The sequence below is a fragment of the Bombina bombina genome, chromosome 6 (assembly GCF_027579735.1).
Source record: "Bombina bombina isolate aBomBom1 chromosome 6, aBomBom1.pri, whole genome shotgun sequence".
In the NCBI taxonomy this organism is placed as follows: Eukaryota; Metazoa; Chordata; class Amphibia; order Anura; family Bombinatoridae; genus Bombina; species Bombina bombina.
This window is the reverse complement of record NC_069504.1, coordinates 35,544,684-35,566,664: the sequence shown is the minus strand read 5'-3', so window position 1 is coordinate 35,566,664 and position 21,981 is coordinate 35,544,684. Positions and strand designations below refer to the sequence as shown.

The 21,981-nt window shown below is 38.0% G+C and overlaps 1 protein-coding gene across 2 annotated transcripts in view; it reads right to left on the bottom strand.

The window, feature by feature from the left end:
* The window catches only part of TSPAN33 (tetraspanin 33), a 130,402-nt gene extending 108,974 nt beyond the window's left edge, over positions 1 to 21,428 (bottom strand). Inside the window, exon 1 of one of the 2 annotated variants that reach the window (XM_053716357.1) lies at positions 21,272 to 21,428. In XM_053716357.1, the coding sequence (XP_053572332.1) occupies positions 21,272 to 21,358 (87 nt within the window). In that variant the 5' untranslated portion in view covers positions 21,359 to 21,428. Of the gene's footprint in view, positions 1 to 9,589; positions 9,712 to 21,271 lie in introns of those variants that run through there. The other variant, XM_053716359.1, reaches the window with a different exon arrangement.
* Between the last annotated feature and the right edge of the window lie 553 nt (positions 21,429 to 21,981).

Below are 21,981 nucleotides of genomic sequence, written 5' to 3'. Positions count from 1 at the left end.
TAAACTGAGGGCCACCTGTATATCGGACAAAACATATTTTTTTGTGATAAAAGATTAATCCAAAACAGTTTTTTACTCTGCGCACGTCTAATACACAATCTTTTCTGATATTAATAAAGGATCAGATCATATTCTGACAGGGAGTTAATTAACTCTCTAAATAAATCTGGAATAGCAGCAACTTGTCAGCATTTTTAAGAAGCAATATTAATGTAAAATACACATTATCGCCTTTACACGGAATTACAACTAAAGGTTTCCTACTAATCACAGGACAGGTAACTCATCTCATTCACTGGTCTGACATCCAGAACAATACTAAAGTAACGCTGAACAGATCTGGTCAAGTTCTAGCAAGTCCTTCCCAAAATACCAGGAGCATGAAATGGTTTTTACCTCAATGAATTAAACAGACAGTCAAACTTCAATGATTCAGATAGAGCAGCAATTTTAAACAAAATTCCAATTCACTTCCATTATCTAAATGTGCACAGTCTTTTTATATGCAGAGGCACCAGGTCCTACTGAGCATGTGCAAGATTCACGGATTAAACATATATGCATTTTTTGATAGGCTGATCGCTGTCACATGATGCATTAGGAAGGAAAATGTAACTAACTGACATTTATCAGACAAAGTCTACTAATCATTTGAAATTTGAACTAAGTGCTTTTGCATTGTCTCTTTATTATGTATTTATTATGCTATCTATTGTGTTTAGTGGTCCTTTAACACATTATTATTATTATTATCAGGTATTTGTAGAGCGCCAACAGATTCCGCAGCGCTGATTAAAGAGTGATTTAACCCATTGGTTGCAAGAAACAAGCACAAGAGTTGTCTAAACCCTAGGGTGACAGTAACACACAAACACACTAAATGGATTAAAGTCCATTGTTTGATAGGAATGCACACGCACTAGTGATTTAACCCTTAACTGTCAGTGATTTAGCTACCTGTAATAAAGAGGCAGGAAATCAATGCATTTATATCAGTGGTATAAGCCAATGAGTGTCCCCTGGAGGCATCATCCAGTCTTGTTAAAGGGGACACTGAACCCAAATTTTTTCTTTTGTGATTCAGATAGAGCAGCAATTTTAAGCAACTTTCTAATTTACCCGTATTATCAATTTTTCTTCGTTCTCTTGCTATCTTTATTTGAAAAAAGAAGGCATCTAAGCTTTTTTTTGGTTTCAGTACGCTGGACAGCAGTTTTTTATTGGTGGATGAATTTATCCACCAATCAGCAAGGACAACCCAGGTTGTTCACCAAAAATGGGCCGGCATCTAAACTTACATTCTTGCATTTCAAATAAAGATACCAAGAGAAGGAAGAAAATTTGATAATAGGAGTAAATTAGAAAGTTGCTTAAAATTTCATGCTCTATCTGAATCACAAAAGAAAAATTTTGGGTACAGTGTCCCTTTAACCACACACAGCACTGTGACAAGGAGGTGACATATTGGTGGAAATAGGACATAAAGACAGGTAAGGGGAGTGCTTATAAACTCGGAGTTTGATAATATTTTTTAATGCATTACTTTAACGTATTATTTTAATGTGTGCTTATTTTTTACATCATAGTAAAGTTTAACGTATTTACTGCACTGCTGTATTTCCTGTCATTTTTGAGCTTTTCAAGCCTCACAAAAAGATTTTTTATAAAAAATTCTGATGTTGCTCAGCCACGAAAATGAATGAATACAATTTTGCTCATTTGTTGTAATTATGTTGCTACATTTATTTTACTTGGAGCACATTAAAGGAACAGAAAAGTCCAAATTAAAAACGTTCAGGATTCATATAGGGCATGTAATTTTAAACAACTTTCCAATGAACTTTTATCATCAAATTTGCTTTGTTCTCTTGTTATTCTTAGTTGAAGGCTAATACTAGGTAGGCTCATATGATAATTTCTAAGCCATTCAAGGCCACCTCTTATCTGAATGCATTTGACAGTTTTTCACAGCGAGACAGCGTTAGTTCATGTGTGCCATATAGATAACAATGTAATCACGCCCATAAAGTTTACTTATTAGAGGGCACTGATTGGTTAAACTGCAAGTCTGTCAAAAGATCTGAGATCAGGGAGCAGTCTGCAGAGGCTTAGATACAAGGTAGTCACAGAGGTAAAAAGTGTATTAATATAATTGTGTTGGTTATGTAAAACTGGGAATGGGTAATAAAGGGATTATCTTTTTAAACAATAACATTTTTGGTTTTTACTGTCCCTTTAAATATATTTTATAGGTTATTTGATATTATATTTATAAATATTTTATATATTTATGTTAATATGGCCAAAGCCTAATCATAACTGATATGGGAGTAATTCCCAGAGTGCTCTTTCCGTTGGCTATAAAATGCAACGGCACTGTAGCCATCAGTACTTTGAAGCACAGCAATAGGGGTTGTTTAATAAAGGAAAGTGATTAAAAGAATAACAGTTGTTAAGCAATGTTACACATATATTATTTGTATCTATACTTTATTAATGAATAATCTATTCGTATTAACATGTGTAATGCCTATGTACTAAAACCTCATTGAAGGTAAAACCAGAACAGATAAAGGGGCATATGTATCAAGCTCAGATTGGAGCTTGATGCCCGGTGTTTCTGGCGAGCCTGCAGACACGCCAGAAACAGCAGTTATGAAGCAGCGGTCACAAAGACTGCTGCTCCATAACCTGTCCGCCTGCTCTGAGCAGGCGGACACACATCGCCGGAAATCAACCCGATCAAGTACGATCAGGTTGATTGACACCCCCCTGCTGGCGGCTCATTGGCCGCGAGTCTGCAGGGGGCAGCATTGCACCAGCAGCTCTTGTGAGCTGCTGGTGCAATGCTGAATACGGCAAGCGTATTGCTCGCCGTATTCAGCGAGGTCTGTTGGACCTGATCCGCACTGTCGGATCAGGTCCGACAGACCTTCATAACTAGAGGCCAAAGTCTCTCCCAAGCAGAAATGAAGAGGGTACATTATATTTTATTCTTCCCCATGTATAAGATATCCTTGTATAAATATTCCAGTCAGTGACTATCCGTCCCAAGGCTATTTTCAGCCGCAGACCAATTTATTTAAGTTGTAATCTAAAATGCACTGAATGCATTGTCTGGTGAAGGCTGTTGCCAGGTTTGTAATATAATCATTCTATAATTAATTTCTTTAATCACATTAGTGTTGTGCCAACGTATGCTGGGCCCCGCCAGCTTGGGCAGCTTTTGAGGTAGTGCAGCAACTCCTTCCTGTAAGTTATGTGCAACGGCAACAAACAGGGATTTTTCCCTAGTAATAAAGGTAATTATATCAGTATGCAAAACAGAATGTGATTTGTGCAAAGATAAAGAGCAGTTGGGAATTCCAGTTTTGTAAGTAGAGAAGCAGAAATTTAAAAATCTGCAAAAAGGGGAAATTTCAGTAAGTTTCACATCTCAAATAAAAAAATAAAATAAAAAACACTTAATGGTTTTCAACCGATATTGTAAATGTATGACGGTTAGTGTCCCATAAATGGCCTGTATAAAAAATACCTCCATCTAGTGTGCTTCATGTGACACCAAATACTGAACTTCATTACAGATTACTGTCCAATTTCTAAAAATGTAACTAATGTATAATATTTCTGCAAAAAGGTGCACAAAACAGGCAATATAAATGCACCCGATTTTTAAAGGGAAGATAATATATAGTGGCTTCCCAAAGACGACTGCTATCAGACAGAGGTGACACTGTGATGTGATGCAGAGTAGGGTGAGGAACATAGAGCAGGAAAGAATCAGGAAATTAGTCTAAAAAGTAATATGTTTAAAGGGACATTCTTTTATAAGAAAATGTTACTTTAAAAAAATATATATATATATTTTTTCTAAGTGGTTAACCCCTGCAAAGGTGTAAAATACATAGTCAATGCAGTACTTTTGTGCCAATTCTGATGTGAATACAGTGAGCCAATCAAGGACAGGCATACATCCATATGCTCCTATAACTGGTCATATTCTCATCGGCAGCAAGATGGGGGTGTTCCAGGAGTGCAACTTTGACTATGTGATAACTTGTAGAGGAGTTAAACACATAAAAAAAAGGAATTTTCAAATTCAAAACCACACACAGCAACCCACAGCCATTTGGTTATTTAGTGGCCGCTACACAAAATATTAACATTATAAAAGATAGACTGTAAAATTGTCCAAATAAAATTGAGGACTTGAAAAAAATTATTATGAACAAACAATGAATTATTAATAATTATGAACAAACAAAACCTTACACTGTTAGAAAAAGTCAGAAGGGAAGGCCTACCCAAATTATTTGTAACAACTGCTGTAATTTATATAACAGGATAACAATTTGATTACCCAACTGCTGAATCATTGGAAATTGATGCCACATATCTCTGTAAAGGTGACTAGAAAATCTGACAGGAACATCTCTGTGTCAAAAAGGAAGATAATTTACCTCACAATGTCCTCAGTAGCCACATCCCACAGTAAAGGGACTTTAAACAGCGAATCAAGACGATTGTCCTGGGACTTGCAAGGCAATTTGCCTCTGGCATGTGCAGCACAGTCATTGCTCTCTGCAGTTTAAGGACGTTACTATGAAAACTTACAAGACTAACAAATTGTGGCAGTGTCACTGATGATGCTGATTGGCTGTTTTGTTTTCACCATGCAGATGATAGCTAAAAATAGTAGCCGAAGAATAACTGCTCACAGAGCATTTACTTTAGTAAACTGAAGACATTTTGAGGTAAAATATATTTTTTACATAAAGATGTTCATGTAATATGTTCTAGTCAGCTTTAAACAGATATGCTGCATCACTTTCATGTCATTTGGCATATGGGTACTGTTTCCTTGATATCATGAGCTGCCATCAAGACTTCAGTGTACCAGCTGTATAGTATGACTGCACATCAGTGTTTAGAGGCACGTTAAACCTGATGTGGATGTCTGACAGATAATGTTCTCATGTATAGAGTTCTCAAGTGTCCAGTATTCAAACGGACACCAGTATTTTACTGGACATTTAAATGACCAGTTTCCTAAATTCACTGAGGGGCAGTTAAATTATAAATGCCTCCCATGTCTTTATGCATAACTATACGGCCCAGAAAGAAGAAATACTGCCCATGTACTGGTCTGTTTGTTACTTTTGGTGAAATAATAAAAATAACCAGTCTGATGTCACGTGTTACGGCTGATAGAACATTGTTCTGTGTGTTTTATGTTTAGCCACTGGGGTAAAACCAATGCTCTGTATTTTTTTCCTTGGGAACCGAGCGGGTGTAGAAATTCTGCTCTGTGTGTTCTACTAATAGTTAAAGGGGGTCATGTTGTGTGCACTCTGGGGGGCTTCCTCACTTCACAACCATGGCAGTTGACTGAGTGGGAAAGCAGATGGTCCTCACACCAGACGATCAGGAAATCTCTTTCACTCGTCATTCTGAGGCCGTCTGTATTTTGTAAGTCATCTTATGTTATTGCTTGGGGACAAGTCTTGCACGTCACTGCTGAAAAGAATGAGCGGCCTCAGGCTGTTTTGTGTATTAAAGCAGCCGCACACTGTGTTACTCTATACGAGTTGTATCTCAAAATTGTTACCCAATGGCATTTAAAACATTTGCGTTTATTTTTCCCTTTTTAGGGGGAATTGTGGCACAGTGGGATCCCCAGCTTGGGGGGAATTGCCTCAGGTCAATTGACTTTTTTTCATCCATTTTTGGTTGCTGCTTTTCGGTAGGCATTAAAGGGATAGGAAAGTCAAAATTAAACGTGCATGATTCAGATAGATCATGTCATTTTAAGACACTTTTAAATTCACTTCTATTTTCAAATGTGCTTCGTTCTCTTAGTATCCCTTGTTAAAAAATGAATATGCACATATCATACACTAGTGGGAGCTGCAGCTAATTGGTGCCTGCACACATTTGTCTCTTGTGATTGGCTAAATAGATATTTTCAGCTTCCTGTCAGTAGTGCAATGTTGTCCCTTCAGCAATAGATAACAAGAGAATGGAGAAAATTTGATAATAGAATTAAATTGGAAAGTTGTTTAAAATTGTATGTTCTACCTGAATCATAAAATAAAATTTGGGGGTTTTCCTGTCCCTTTAAGACTGATAAATTACCACACATGGGTCTTTCATCTTTTTGCCAAGCTCTCTCACAGCTGTTGTCTCTGTATATATGTTCACAGCAGCTAAGCTGGCGATGGCGAGAGCTGGGAAGACTCAGGGCATCTGTAAGAGATATCATTAGAGTCAGTAACCTTTGCTCTGAACTAAGGACAAAACCTAAGCTCCCCCTTACACTGTTTGGAATATATGAAGGAGAGTAAAAGAGACCCCCCCTGGATGAGCCCTGCATTTAGCCTTCTTTATAAGATGCACCCTTCTATTGTTCCTTGTACATTTATCTAGGGGTTGTTGACGTCCCTCAGTATGTCCAGAGAGGAGAGGTTTGGGAGTCTGTCTTCCCCTATTTTTTTTCTTGTCAGGCTCACCAATATTGTCACTCTTCATTGTAGAGTCAATTCACATTTATTACAAATCTATGCCCTCTACCAGATGTGTCCCTAATTAGGGTAACATATTGACCTGCTAATTACACACGATAATCATTGACAAAAAATGAAACAGGAGGTTTAGTTTGTTTTATTAGATATGCTTAAAGGGACAGTTCACCCAAAAACTTTCTCTCCTTTAAATTATTCCCAATGATCCTTTTTACCTGCTAGAGTGTATTAAATTGGTTGCAAGTGGCTCCTTTACTCCTATTTCAGCATTTGAAATAGCTGATTAAGCTTGTGGTTTCCCAACCTATACTGAAAGTTTTGATACTGGCGTATACGCTATTGACAAGCCTAAGTAAACACAGCCAGCAGAAGAGATTACACCCTCAGTGGGGGGCAGGATAGTTAAGTAATAAAATGATAATTTTCCATTGTTCTCTCTATGCATTGAGCTTTGGTGTTCCAGACAAATATAAGATAAGGAAGCAAGTCTGTGTACACAAAGTGATAACATAATGAGATCTGATATTACCTGAAGCTCAACCCATTGTAATAGGCTGTGGTTTCAAAGCACAAAATCAGCTACTTCAGATACACAAATAAACCCGAAAATGCAATTTCTCAAATATTTTATACTCTGCAGTTGGTATAACAAGTCATTTAAAATACATTTATGGAAAAACAATTTTACAGTGTACTGTCCCTTTAAATTATGTATCTGTTCAAGATCAATGTATTCAATTTACATTCACTGTTTGAGTTGGTTTATTATTGAGAAGAATATTGATTACTAATAAGCCTAATAGCTGGGTTATTGGTTCCTGCATACTGTTTTCTTTGCACGCTACAACACCAGGGAATTCTTAATACAACAACATTGGATGATATCTGTGTTTGCTTTTGCTCTCCTAGTGTTAAAGGGGACACTGAACCCACATTGTTTCTTTAATGATTCAGATAGAGCAGCAATTTTAAGCAACTTTCTAATTTACTCCTATTATACATTTTTATTCGTTCTGTTGCTATCTTTATTTGAAAAGTAGGAATGTAAAAGCTTAGGAGCCAGCCCATTTTTGGTTCAGCGCCTGGGTAGCGCTTGCTGATTGGTGGCTAAATGGAGACGCCAATAAGCAAGCGCTATCCAGGGTGCTCAAACTAAAATGGATCGACTCCCAACCTTTACACTGCTGCTTTTCAAATAAAGATAGCAAGAGAACGAAGATAAATTGATAATAGGAGTAAATTAGAAAGTTGCTTAAGATTGCTGCTCTGTCTGAATCATGAAAGAAAAAATTTGAGATTAGTCTCCCAACCCGACTCATATAAAACAAGTAAACCAAAAAACCTATCAGTCCCTCTTTTCTAAGCAATTCAGCCTCATGATGAGTATTTTTCATTTAGTTTCTCATTTAACTGATCTTAACCTTAAAGGAATCTGCTGATGCACAAATTACCTGTAAACGTTCCAGCTAATACCAGCACCGGAGTTACACAAACATGGCGCTCTAGGAGGCTGCGAGCAAACTGCCCGTGAGCCAATCAGAAATGGCTGTTGCATGTTACTGTTTAGTTCCCCTGCCGTTTCTGAGCAGGACCTATGTGCCCAACCCCTTTGCAGGACTTAAACACATATGGGGCGATTCCAAACTTGTTGATCGTGATTTTTGGCTTCTGATTTTTCTTCACCTGAATGCTACCAATGCGAACAATAAAACCATTTTTAAATTGGAGATTAATATGCGATTGTATATCAGAAAGGTCACTCATACACTGCATGAACAGCCTAAACTGTAGTGATCAGAATCAACCTGACAACAAGATATTGACAACAAAATGGACACATTAAATTCAACAGCCAAAGACTCAGCACCCACGGATCAACCGATAATACACATCTGATAAACGATAATGCTAGTGGTCACCAATCTGGTCATGTTCTGGCCAGAAAAACAAAATGGCACTGCCCATTCCAACGACAGCCAGAGTCATTTTTGATGATGATCGAATCGCACCAAATAAAAAAAAAATGAAACTTTACATGGCAATGCCATTGAGTAAATGTAAAACTGTAGAAAACATATCTACAAGGTACAAGCAGAGAGATAGAAGGCTATTTGGAGAGGATGCAAGACCAGTAGAATAAAGGTGAGTGGCTTGGTGAGTTGTTCAGAGGCTGGGCAACCTGTAGAGCAGTTGTATTATTTTGTGTATTGATCTGGTTTTTATGAATTTGTTAAAGGGATAGTAAAGTCCAAATTAAACTTTCATAATTCAGATAGGGCATGCTATTTTAAACAACTTTCTAATTTACTTTTATCATCAACTTTGCTTTGTTCTCTTGTTATTCTTAGTTGAAAGCGAAACATAGGTAGGCTCATATGCTAATTTCTAAGCCCTTGCATTTGACAGTTTCATGTGTTTCATATAGATAACACTGTGCTCATGCACGTGAAGTAATTTAAGAATTAGCACTAATTGCCTGAAATGCAAGTCTGGGGAATGGTAAATAAAGGGATTATCTATCTTTTTAAACAATAACATTTTTGGTGTTTACTAACCCTTTAACGATAATGTGCGGAAATGAAGCTTGAATATTGTGGGACTTATCAAGCTAGACTGTGTTTGACTCTGAAAGAATGAGATATTTTTCTTTAAAAAATGGCTGATCCTGTTTTTTGAGAATTGAACAGCAATGTTGGTAAGATTGCGATTGAGTCAGTAATATAGAAAATAATTGTACTACTATTTTAGAGCATATTCTTTTTTTACATAAATGCCCCTACAAGTTCTAGAGAGCTCTGTCTTCCAGATGTTCTGAGTAACCCCCAGCCCCCTTTAAAAAAATATGGAAGTAGCTAATCGTCTCCATTCGTCAGAATTCAATACAGCTGCCTACCCAAACAGCTCTGGGCACCCACTAACAAATCTGTTTTTTTTTGTTACAAAGGCTGGGGACCGTACATCTAATTAGGGGCCATATTGCAAAACCATTACACCATTACACTGTTTATTTCCACAAGAACAGAGACTAAAAAGTGATCACATAAGCAGTAAGGCTTTGTTCTTTCTACCTGAGCCAACGACAATCACTTTGTGTCCCTTTAACAGCTCAGCTGGTTCTGCAAGTGAAGCCCGAGAACGTCTGAGAGGTAAAAGGATAAAGTAACACGATAGTTATCAGGAAATAGATTCCCTAGCACAGCTACCGCACAAGCTGAGGACAGGGACCTGGCAAAAAGAGAACAATTCCTATTTACTTTTACAAAACTATGTTTTATAATAAAAGGCAACTAATGAAATTAGACTTTTTAAAGCTAAACTTTATAGGGACACTTAAAGGGATATGAAACCCAAATGATTATTTCATGATTCAGAAAGAGCATGCGATGTTTAACAATTTTCTAATTTACTTCTATAAGCAATTTTTCTTTGTTCTCTTGGTATCTGTTGTTGAAAAGCAGGAACGTATGATTAGGAGCCAGGCTATTTTTGGAGCACTATAAGGCAGCAGTTTTGTAAGAATATTATTCATTTGCAGGAGCTCTAGATAGCAGCAGTTTTGTAAGAATGTTATCCATATGCTAGAGCACTAGATAGCAGCAGTTTTGTAAGAATGTTATTCATTTGCAGGAGCTCTAGATAGCAGCAGTTTTGTAAGAATGTTATTCATTTGCAGGAGCTCTAGATAGCAGCAGTTTTGTAAGAATGTTATCCATATGCTAGAGCACTAGATAGCAGCAGTTTTGTAAGAATGTTATCCATATGCTAGAGCACTAGATAGCAGCAGTTTTGTAAGAATGTTATCCATATGCTAGAGCACTAGAGGGCAGCAGTTTTGTAAGAATGTTATCCATATGCTAGAGGGCAGCGGTTTTGTAAGAACGTTATCCATATGCTAGAGCACTAGATAGCAGCAGTTTTGTAAGAATGTTATTCATTTGCAGGAGCTCTAGATAGCAGCAGTTTTGTAAGAATATTATTCATTTGCAGGAGCTCTATATGGCAGCAGTTTTGTAAGAATATTATTCATTTGCAGGAGCTCTATATGGCAGCAGTTTTGTAAGAATATTATTCATTTGCAGGAGCTCTAGATAGCAGCAGTTTTGTAAGAATATTATTCATTTGCAGGAGCTCTAGATAGCAGCAGTTTTGTAAGAATGTTATCCATATGCTAGAGCACTAGATAGCAGCAGTTTTGTAAGAATATTATTCATTTGCAGGAGCTCTAGATAGCAGCAGTTTTGTAAGAATGTTATCCATATGCTAGAGCACTAGATAGCAGCAGTTTTGTAAGAATATTATCCATATGCTAGAGCACTAGATAGCAGCAGTTTTGTAAGAATGTTATCCATATGCTAGAGCACTAGATAGCAGCAGTTTTGTAAGAATGTTATCCATATGCTAGAGCACTAGATAGCAGCAGTTTTGTAAAAATGTTATCCATATGCTAGAGCACTAGATAGCAGCAGTTTTGTAAGAATGTTATCCATATGCTAGAGCACTAGATAGCAGCAGTTTTGTAAGAATGTTATTCATTTGCAGGAGCTCTAGATAGCAGCAGTTTTGTAAGAATGTTATTCATTTGCAGGAGCTCTAGATAGCAGCAGTTTTGTAAGAATTTTATTCATTTGCAGCAGCTCTATATGGCAGCAGTTTTGTAAGAATATTATTCATTTGCAGCAGCTCTATATGGCAGCAGTTTTGTAAGAATATTATTCATTTGCAGGAGCTCTAGATAGCAGCAGTTTTGTAAGAATGTTATCCATATGCTAGAGCACTAGAGTTTTGTAAGAATGTTATCCATATGCTAGAGCACTAGATAGCAGCAGTTTTGTAAGAATATTATTCATTTGCAGGAGCTCTATATGGCAGCATTATTTTCTGCAATGTAGTGCTTCAGGTGCCTACCCAGGTATGCCTTCAACAGAGAATATATTTTTTGTTTCATATCCCTTTAAATCCGGGGTGTAACTAGTCTTCATTGGGTGCCAGCACCTCACATCACTGCACCCAGAAGCTTCCCATTATAGGATTATCAGGTATTAGCACGTATTATTAAACATATCACTGACGGGTCTTATGCATAGAATAAATTATTTATTTAGTAGAACGTATAACAAAATTACGCTTAGATTACGAGTTTTGCGTTAGAGGCTGTGCGGTGCTAACGAGCAGTTTATGCTCACCGATCACTTGCAGACAACGCTGGTATTACAGTTTTTTACAAACCCGGCGTTAGCCGCAAAAAAGTGAGCGGAGAGCAAAATTTAGCTCCACATCTCACCTCAATACCAGCGCTGCTTAAGTCAGCGGTAAGCTGGTGTAACATGCTTGTGCACGATTTCCCCATAGGAATCAATGGGAGAGAGCCGGCTGAATAAAAACCTAACGCCTGCAAAAAAGCAGCGTTCAGCTTCTAAAGCAACCCCATTGAGTCCTATGGGGAAATACATTTTATGTCTACATCTAACACCCTAACATGAACCCCGAGTCTAAACACCCCTAATATTACACTTATTAACCCCTAATCTGACGCCCCCGACATCGCCGACACCTGCATTATATTATTAACCCCTAATCTGCCGCTCCGGACACCGCCGCCACCTACATTATACTTATGAACCCCTAATCTGCTGCCCCCAACATCGCCGACACCTACATTATATTTATTAACCCCTAATCTGCCTTCCCCAATGTCGCCACAACCTAACTACATTTATTAACCCCTAATCTGCCGCCCACAACGTCGCCGCCACTATATTAAATGTATTAACCCCTAAACCTAAGTCTAACCCTAACCCCCCTAACTTAAATTTAATTTTAATAAATCTAAATAAAATTACTATCATTAACTAAATTATTCCTATTTAAAACTAAATACTTACCTCTAAAATAGCTACAATATAACTAATAGTTACATTGTATCTATCTTAGGGTTTATTTTTATTTTACAGGCAAGTTTGTATTTATTTTAACTAGGTACAATAGTTATTAAATAGTTATTAACTATTTAATAACTACCTAGTTAAAATAAAGACAAATTTACCTGTAAAATAAAACCTAACCTATGTTACAATTACACCTAACACTACACTATAATTAAATTAATTACCTAAACTAAATACAATTAATTACAATTTAAATAAATTATCTAAAGTACGAACCCCCCCCCACTAAATTACAGAAAATAATAAAATAATTACAAGAATTTTAAACTAATTACACCTACTCTAATCCCCCTAACAAAATAAAAAAGCCCCCCAAAATAAAAAAGCCCTACCCTACACTAAATTACAAATAGCCCTTAAAAGGGCCTTTTGCGGGGCATTGCCCCAAAGTAATCAGCTCTTTTACCTGTAAAAAAAAAAAGTACAAATACCCCCCCAACATTAAAACCCACCGCCCACACAACCAACCCTACTCTAAAAAGCTTGAAGAGGACGCTCTGCGTCGGATGTCTTGAAGATGGAGCTGCTCCGCGCCGGATGGATGAAGATAGAAGATGCCGCCAGGATGAAGACTTCTGCCCGTCTGGAGGACCACTTCTGCCGGCTTCATGGAGGACTTCGGCCCGGTTGGGTGAAGACTTCTCAAGGTAGGGTGATCTTCAAGGGGTTAGTGTTAGGTTTTTTTAAGGGGTAATTGAGTGGGTTTTAGAGTAGGGTTGGTTGTGTGGGTGGTGGGTTTTAAGGTTGGGGGGGTATTTGTACTTTTTTTTTTTTACAGGTAAAAGAGCTGATTACTTTGGGGCAATGCCCCAAGGGCTATTTGTAATTTAGTGTAGGGTAGGGCTTTTTTTTATTTTGGGGGGCTTTTTTATTTTGTTAGGGGGATTAGAGAAGGTGTAATTAGTTTAAAATTCTTGTAATTATTTTATTATTTTCTGTAATTTAGTGGGTTTTTTGTTCGTACTTTAGATAATTTATTTAAATTGTAATTAATTGTATTTAGTTTAGGTAATTAATTTAATTATAGTGTAGTGTTAGGTGTAATTGTAACATAGGTTAGGTTTTATTTTACAGGTAAATTTGTCTTTATTTTAACTAGGTAGTTATTAAATAGTTAATAACTATTTAATAACTATTGTACCTAGTTAAAATAAATACAAAGTTGCCTGTAAAATAAAAATAAACCCTAAGATAGATACAATGTAACTATTAGTTATATTGTAGCTATCTTAGGGTTTATTTTACAGGTAACTATTTAGTTTTAAATAGGAATAATTAAGTTAATGATAGTAATTTTATTTAGATTGATTTAAATTATATTTAAGTTAGGGTTAGACTTAGGTTTAGGGGTTATTACTTTATTATAGTGGCGGCGACGTTGGGGGCAGCAGATTAGGGTTTAATAAATTGTAGGTAGGTGGCGGTGATGTTAGGGCAGGCAGATTAGGGGTTAATAATATTTAAATAGTGTTTGTGAGGCGGGAGTGCGGCGGTTTAGGGGTTAATATATTTATTATAGTGGCGGTGATGTCCGGTTCTGCAGATTAGGGGTTAAAATATTTATTTTAGTATTTGCGATGTGGGGGGCCTCGGTTTAGGGGTTACTAGGTAGTTTATGTGTAGTTTAAGTGAGCGGTGAGCCTGTCATTTCAAGACTCGTAATACTAGCGGGCGTTAAAAAGCAGCGTTGGGACCTCTCAACGCTTCTTTTTAACCCTAATGCACAACTCGTAATCTAGCCGTTAGTTTGCTAGATTCACTAAGCATGCTCTCCTGTGAAACAAAATTCTCATATTCTTGTTATTTGAACGAGCTGTTTCCTTATTTTTTAGCACACATAGAAACACAGATTTTGATGGCAGATAAGAACCATCAGTCTGTCCATATTTCCTATAAAGTATGAACTTAATTAGTGTGAAGGATAGCCTTATGTTTATCCCATGGATTATTTAGTACATAGAATAAACTTATACTTATCCCAGGTTTAGTTAGTGTGTAGGATAGCCTTATGCTTATCCCAGGCATCATTTAGTATGTAGTATAGCCTTATGCTTATCTCAGGCATCAGTTAGTATGCAGCATAGCTTTATGCTAATCCCAAGCATTATTTAGCATGTAGGATAGCCTTATGCTTATCCAAGGCATTATTTAGTATGTCCAAGGCATTATTTAGTATGTAGGATAGCCTTATGCTATTACTAGGCATTTATTAGTATGAAGGATAGCCTTATGCTTATCCCAGGATTAGTTAGCATGTAGAATAGCCTTATGTTTATCCCAGGCATTAATTAGTATGTAGGATAGCTTTATGTTTGTCTCAGACATTACTTAGTACATAGGATAACCTTATGCTTATCCCAGGCATTAATTAGTACATAGGATAAACTTAAGCTTATCCTAGGTTTAGTCGGTGTGTAGGATAGCCTTATGTTTATCTCAGGCATTATTTGGTGTGTAGGATAACGTTATGCTTATCCTGGGCATTAGGTTATTATGTAGGATAGCCTTATGCTTATCCCAGGCATTATTTAGTATGTATGATAGCCTTATGTTTATACCAGGCATTAGTTAATATGTAACATAGACTTAAGCTTATCCCAGGCATCAATTAGTACGTAGGATAGTCTTATGCTTATCCCATAGATTATTTAGTACATAGCATAACCTTATGCTTATTACAGGCATTATTTAGTATGTAGGATAGCCTTATTTTTAATCCCAGGCATTAATTAGTAAGACATCCTTATGCTTATCCAGGCATTAATTAGTACGTAGGATAACCCTATGCTTATTCCAGACATTAATTAGTACATAGGATAGCCTTATGTTTATCCCAGGCATTAATTAGTATGTAGGATAGCCTTATGCGTATCCAAAGCATTATTTAATATGCAGGATAGCCTTATTTTTATCCCAGGCATGAATTAGTATGTAGGATAGCCTTATGCTTATCCAAACCATTATTTAATATGCAGGATAGCCTTATTTTTATCCCAGGCATGAATTAGTATGTATGACATCCTTATGCTTATCCCAGGCATTAATTAGTATGTAGGATAACTCTATGCCTATCCATGCATTATTAGTACGTAGGATAGCCTGATGCTTATCCCAGGCATTAATTAGTATGTAGGATAACCCTATGCTTATCCATGCATTATTAGTACGTAGGATAGCATTATGCTTATCCCAGGCATTTATTAGTATGAAGGATAGCCTTATGCTTATCCCAGACATTTATTAGTATGAAGGATAGCCTTATGCTTATCCCAGGCATTAGTTAGTATGTAGGATAGCTTTATGCTTCTTCCAGGCATTAATTAGAACATAGGACATCCTTATTGTGACGCACCAAGGTTATCCAACCCTGCGCCAGTCACTTATTTGGCACAGAAAGGGTTATCAGACCCCTTCTACTCCCACTGATAGGTCACAATCTAGCTACACCAGGCCAGCTTGTGATTTAGTTCAGTGGGTGCAAGGGTTAACAACACTCTCCAGTCTGTACTAGACGTAAAAGAAATGCCCCAAAACTCCTTTAATGCCACCCACACTAACTAACTACAATATCTCAGCTGCCACCACTTAAAATTTATTAAAGGGAAAATCCTAAGGAAAAATCCAGACTTACACTTTAACTCTCTGAGTACAATTTAGCAGAAAAATAACCTAAATTATACAGTTCTAATATTCCAGTCTCTTTCAGTAATGTGGTTCAATTATTAGACAAAGGCCAAACTTAATAAAATAATTATTTATTATGCCAAAAATATTATGCACAATGCATTATTAATAAAAAGTTGGTACAAATAAAATGACACATTAGCAAACAGTGTTTTAAAATAAAAAAGGAGAAAAATAACAGACCTAATACTTCATTAGCTTATGAGTCTGCCCCCAGGGAGATGGGCAAGAAGAAAATTGTCACTCACGCTGTAGCAAGCAGCCTCCCATGTAGAATGAACCATTTCAGTGTTAACACACAAGACCCTTATACCTTTCTTCCATAGATCAGGTTGCCTGACCACATCCTCCTGGGCGGGCTAAGAAACCCCCCTGTCTTTAAATACATATAGGCATTAGACCAATGTCCTTTTAGTGACCTTATCAGTTTCTGTGACTGAGGCCCTGTTTTGCATCATGTATTCTACTGACAGTCTAAGTCATAAAACTCTATCCTGTGTATCTCTGGAACTAAAAGCTTTGAGTGGCTTTATGACTCAATGTATACACAATAACATCTGGAGGAGTGAGCCTTAGAAACTTTTTATGAGGCTCCTGGCACTTCAAAGAAAACACAAACAAACCCAGTACACAGCTATTTCTAAAAAAACAAACAACTGTTCTTAGTTCACAACTACACAGAATTAACCCCTTCTCAGCTAACTCCCGAGGTATTCGTGACACTTATGCTTATCCCAGGCATTAATTAGTGCGTAGGATATCCCTATGCTTATCCCAGGCATTAATTAGTGCGTAGGATAACCCTATGCTTATTCAGGCATTAATTAGTGTGTAGGACATCCCTATGCTTATCCATGCATTATTTAGTACGTAGGATAGCCCTATGCTTATTCAGGCATTAATTAGTACGTAGGATAGCCCTATGCTTATCCATGCATTATTTAGTACGTAGGATAGCCCTATGCTTATTCAGGCATTAATTAGTACGTAGGATAGCCCTATGCTTATCCATGCATTATTTAGTATGTAGGATAGCCCTATGCTTATTCAGGCATTAATTAGTATGTAGGATAGCCCTATGCTTATTCAGGCATTAATTAGTACATAGGACATCCTTATGCTTACCCAGGCATTAATTAGTACGTAGGATAGCCCTATGCTTATCAAGGCATTAATTAGTACATAGGACATCCTTATGCTTACCCAGGCATTAATTAGTACGTAGGATAGCCTTATGCTTATCAAGGCATTAATTGGTATGTAGGATAGCCTTATGCTTATTGAGGCATTAATTAGTATGTAGGATAGCCTTATGCTTATCGAGGCATTAATTAGTATGTAGGATAGCCTTATGCTTATTGAGGCATTAATTAGTATATAGGATAGCCGTATGCTTATCGAGGCATTAATTAGTATATAGGATAGCCGTATGCTTATCGAGGCATTAATTAGTATGTAGGATAGCCGTATGCTTATTGAGGCATTAATTAGTATGTAGGATAGCCGTATGCTTATCAAGGCATTAATTAGTATGTAGGATAGCCTTATGCTTATCCCAGGCATTACTTAGTACATAGGATAGCCTTATTCTTATCCCAGGCATTAGTTAGTATGTAGGATAGCCTTATGCTTATCAAGGCATTAATTAGTATGTAGGGTAGCCTTATGCTTATCCCAGGCATTAATTAGTATGTAGGAATAGCCTTATGCTTAACAAGGAATTAATTAGTATGTAGGATAGTCTTATGCTTATCAAGGCATTAATTAGTATGTAGGATAGTCTTATGCTTATCAAGGCATTAATTAGTATGTAGGATAGTCTTATGCTTATCAAGGCATTAATTAGTATGTAGGATACTTTTACATAATGCAAAGATAGTTTGCACAAAGAAAGATTGCCTTACCCTAGTATGTACATTTTATATAAAAGTGAAAATGTATTAAAAGAATAATTTCATACAACTTTATTGGGATAAATAAAGACCAGCCAAACGATACACACACTATGTTAAAATTACTTGAACTCAGGGTTACATCCAAAAATAGCCTAGTGAAAAAATAGTAGCAAAATAGCTATTAATTACATCAAAACATCAGAGTAAGCAACATTAAAGGATTAGTAAAGTATGTTTAAATGTTTTTTATTTTTTTTAAAGCAAATGATCAAATGTTATTTCTATATACGATTCTACTTAAATTTTTCTTAAAACAAAGTTTAGATCAGGTAATAAAAGTATAATCATTTTTTTCTTCTTACGTCACATTTTCCAAACCCCTTCAAAGGGCGGTCTAGAAAGCTCTTCTTCACACATAAATTAGCTTCCCTAATTATCATATTAAAACGCGTGCGCATTTAAAATAATTTTGATACACATAAGCAATGCGCTAATTGAAAACTTTTGCCAGGTCTTGTCGTAAATTGTACGTATGCGCAATCTTAGAACTCCATTTCCTGCAATTGCTATGCTAATCTTGACTGCGGTCACATGACAGCTAGATTGCTTACGAAAGAGATTGTATTAGAGAAAATAAAATGTGCATGCGTATACTTTGGGCATATCAGAGCGCATGCATTAGACACAATCCATGTACCCGGAACTGCAGGGAAGAGAGAACACAGGTTGCCCACGTGATTGGCTAACGCAAATTAGCCTCACAGTGTTTTTGGAAATTTACATATTTTGGGACTGCAATAGCTTCTGAATGGCAAATAAAGCGCAGCGCAAGGAATTTGGAGAAATGTATAATTATATTTAAAGTTAATAATAAGGAACAGAAAATTTCTGACCTTACCATCCCTTTAAAAAGAGAGACTGTTCCCTCGTGAGAGTGCCTCTGATGACCGCTGCATAATAAATACGGACTGCTGATTCTCTTGTGAGAACCTGCAGTCGAAGGAAGGAAAAAGGCAGGCGAAGACTTTGATCAATCGACCCCTAAATGTAGCCATCAATCAGCAAGCGCTACCTAGGTGCTGAACAAAAAATGGTCCGGCTCCTAAGCTTACATTCAAATAAAGATACCAAGGGAACGAAGAAAAATTGACAATAAGAGTAAATTAGAAAGCTGCTTAAAATTGTGTGCTCTATCTGAATCATGAAAGTTTAATTTTGACTAGACTATTCCTTTAAGTCACATTGTATCTCACACTGATTGTCACATACTCTTGTCACATTGACCCTCTCACACTGATTGTCACATACCGTTGTCACATTGTTCCCATCACACTGATTGTCACATTGTCCCGCTCACACTGATTGTCAAATACTGTTGTCACATTGCTCCTCTCACACTGATTTTCACATTGTCCATCTCACACTGATTGTCACATTCCCCCTCCCAAACTGATTGTCACATACTGTTTGTCACATCCCCCCTCTCACACTGATTGTCACATACTGTTGTCACATTGCCCCTCTCACACTGATTGTCATATACTGTTGTCACATTCCCCCTCTCACACTGTTGTCACAAACTTTTGTCACATTGCCCCACTCACACTGATTGTCACAAACTGTTGTCACATTCCCCCTCACACTGTTGTCAAATTCTGTTGTCACATTGCCCCTCTAACACTAATTGTCAAAATACTGTTGTCACATTGCCCCACTCACACTGATTGTCACAAACTGTTGTAACATTGCCCCTCTCACACTGTTGTCACATTGCCCCTCTCACAATGATTGTCACATACTGTTGTCACATTCTCCCTCCCACACTGATTGCCACATACTGTTGTCACATTGCCCCTCTCACACTGATTGTCACAAACTGTTGTCACATTGTCCCTCTCACAATGATTGCCACATACTGTTGTCACATTGCCCCTCTCACAATGATTGTCACACACTGTTGTCACATTGACCCTCTCACACTGATTGTCACATACTGTTTTCACATTCCCCCTCCCACACTGATTTTTACACACTGTTGTCACATTGCCCCTCTCACAATGATTGCCACATACTGTTGTCACATTGCCCCTCTCACAATGATTGTCACACACTGTTGTCACATTGACCCTCTCACACTGATTGTCACATACTGTTTTCACATTCCCCCTCCCACACTGATTTTTACACACTGTTGTCACATTGCCCCTCTCAAAATGATTGTCACATACTGTTGTCACATTGCCCCTCTCACAATGATTGTTACACACTGTTGTCACATTGACCCTCTCACACTGATTGTCACATACTGTTTTCACATTCCCCCTCCCACACTGATTTTTACACACTGTTGTCACATTGCCCCTCTCAAAATGATTGTCACATACTGTTGTCACATTGCCCCTCTCACAATGATTGTCACACACTGTTGTCACATTGACCCTCTCACACTGATTGTCACACACTGTTGTCACATTCCCCCTCCCACACTGATTTTCACACACTGTTGTCCCATTCCCCCTCCCACACTGATTGTCACACACTGTTGTCAAATTGTCCCTCTCACAATGATTGTCACATACTGTTGTCACATTGACCCACTCACAATGATTGTCACACACTGTTGTCACATTGCCACACACTGTTGTCACATTGCCCCTCTCACACTGATTGTCACACACTGTTGTCACATTGCCCCTCCTATAATGATTGTCACACACTGTTGTCACATTGCCCCTCTCACACTGATTGTCACACACTGTTGTCACATTGCCCTTCTCACACAGATTGTCACACACTGTTGTCACATTCCCCCTCCCACACTGATTGTCACACACTGTTGTCAAATTGCCCCTCTCACAATGATTGTCACATACTGTTGTCATATTAACCCACTCACAATGATTGTCACACACTGTTGTCACATTGCCACACACTGTTGTCACATTGCCCCTCTCACACTGATTGTCACATACTGTTGTCACATTGCCCCTCTCACAATGATTGTCACATTGCCCCACTCACAATGATTGTCACACACTGTTGTCACATTGCCCCACTCACAATGATTGTCACACACTGTTGTCACATTGCCCTTCTCACACTGATTGTCACATACTGTTGTCACATTTCCCCTCTCACAATGAGTGTCACACACTGTTGTCACATTGCCCCTCTCACACTGTTGTCACATTGCCCCTCTCACACTGATTTACCCACTCAGACTCACCCAGAAGAGCACGTTGAAGAAGAAGAGCAGGGACTTCACCACGGGACTCACGAATGAGAATTCGTTACCCCTGGGGGAGCTGGCCATGACCGCTAGGACCTGCACCACCGCTAGGACATGGGAACACTGCGCAGCCTGAAGCTGCTCCTAACCCAGACTGAAACGCCACCCTCTGCTCGATGATTGGTTCAGCGGGAATCCGCCCACACTCTAATTGGTTGGCAAAGCTGTCCTACATGGAGCAAAGGCATGAAAAGAGAACACCTGTAAATACCAAGACAGTAAAGCGATGCACCTACTGACCACTAGAGGGTAGCAGAGGAGCAGTGCGCCTACTGGCCGCTAGAGGCCGCAATAGCAAGCAGAAAGCGCTGTAGTAAATAATAGTCTATAAGGACAACGTGCACGGGCGATACGTGTGTATGGTAGGTGTGACCGTGTGGGCTCTGGCTGCAGTGCACAGGTACCATATTGCTTTAAGGCTGTGCGGCTATCTATGCTTCTACTTAATGCCATGCACATTCCTAGTAAAATGAGGATCGCTGTGAGGGGAAAGGGGAGGTTAATCCTAGTTTGATGCAATGATGGAGTTTCATGACCAGGGCTGGAAGGATTCTGTTATCTCTCCCCAGCATTTGCTACCGTATTGCACCCAGCCACATAGCCTGAAGAAAAAAGTGCAGATGGATCGCAACCCTCAGGAAAATGTC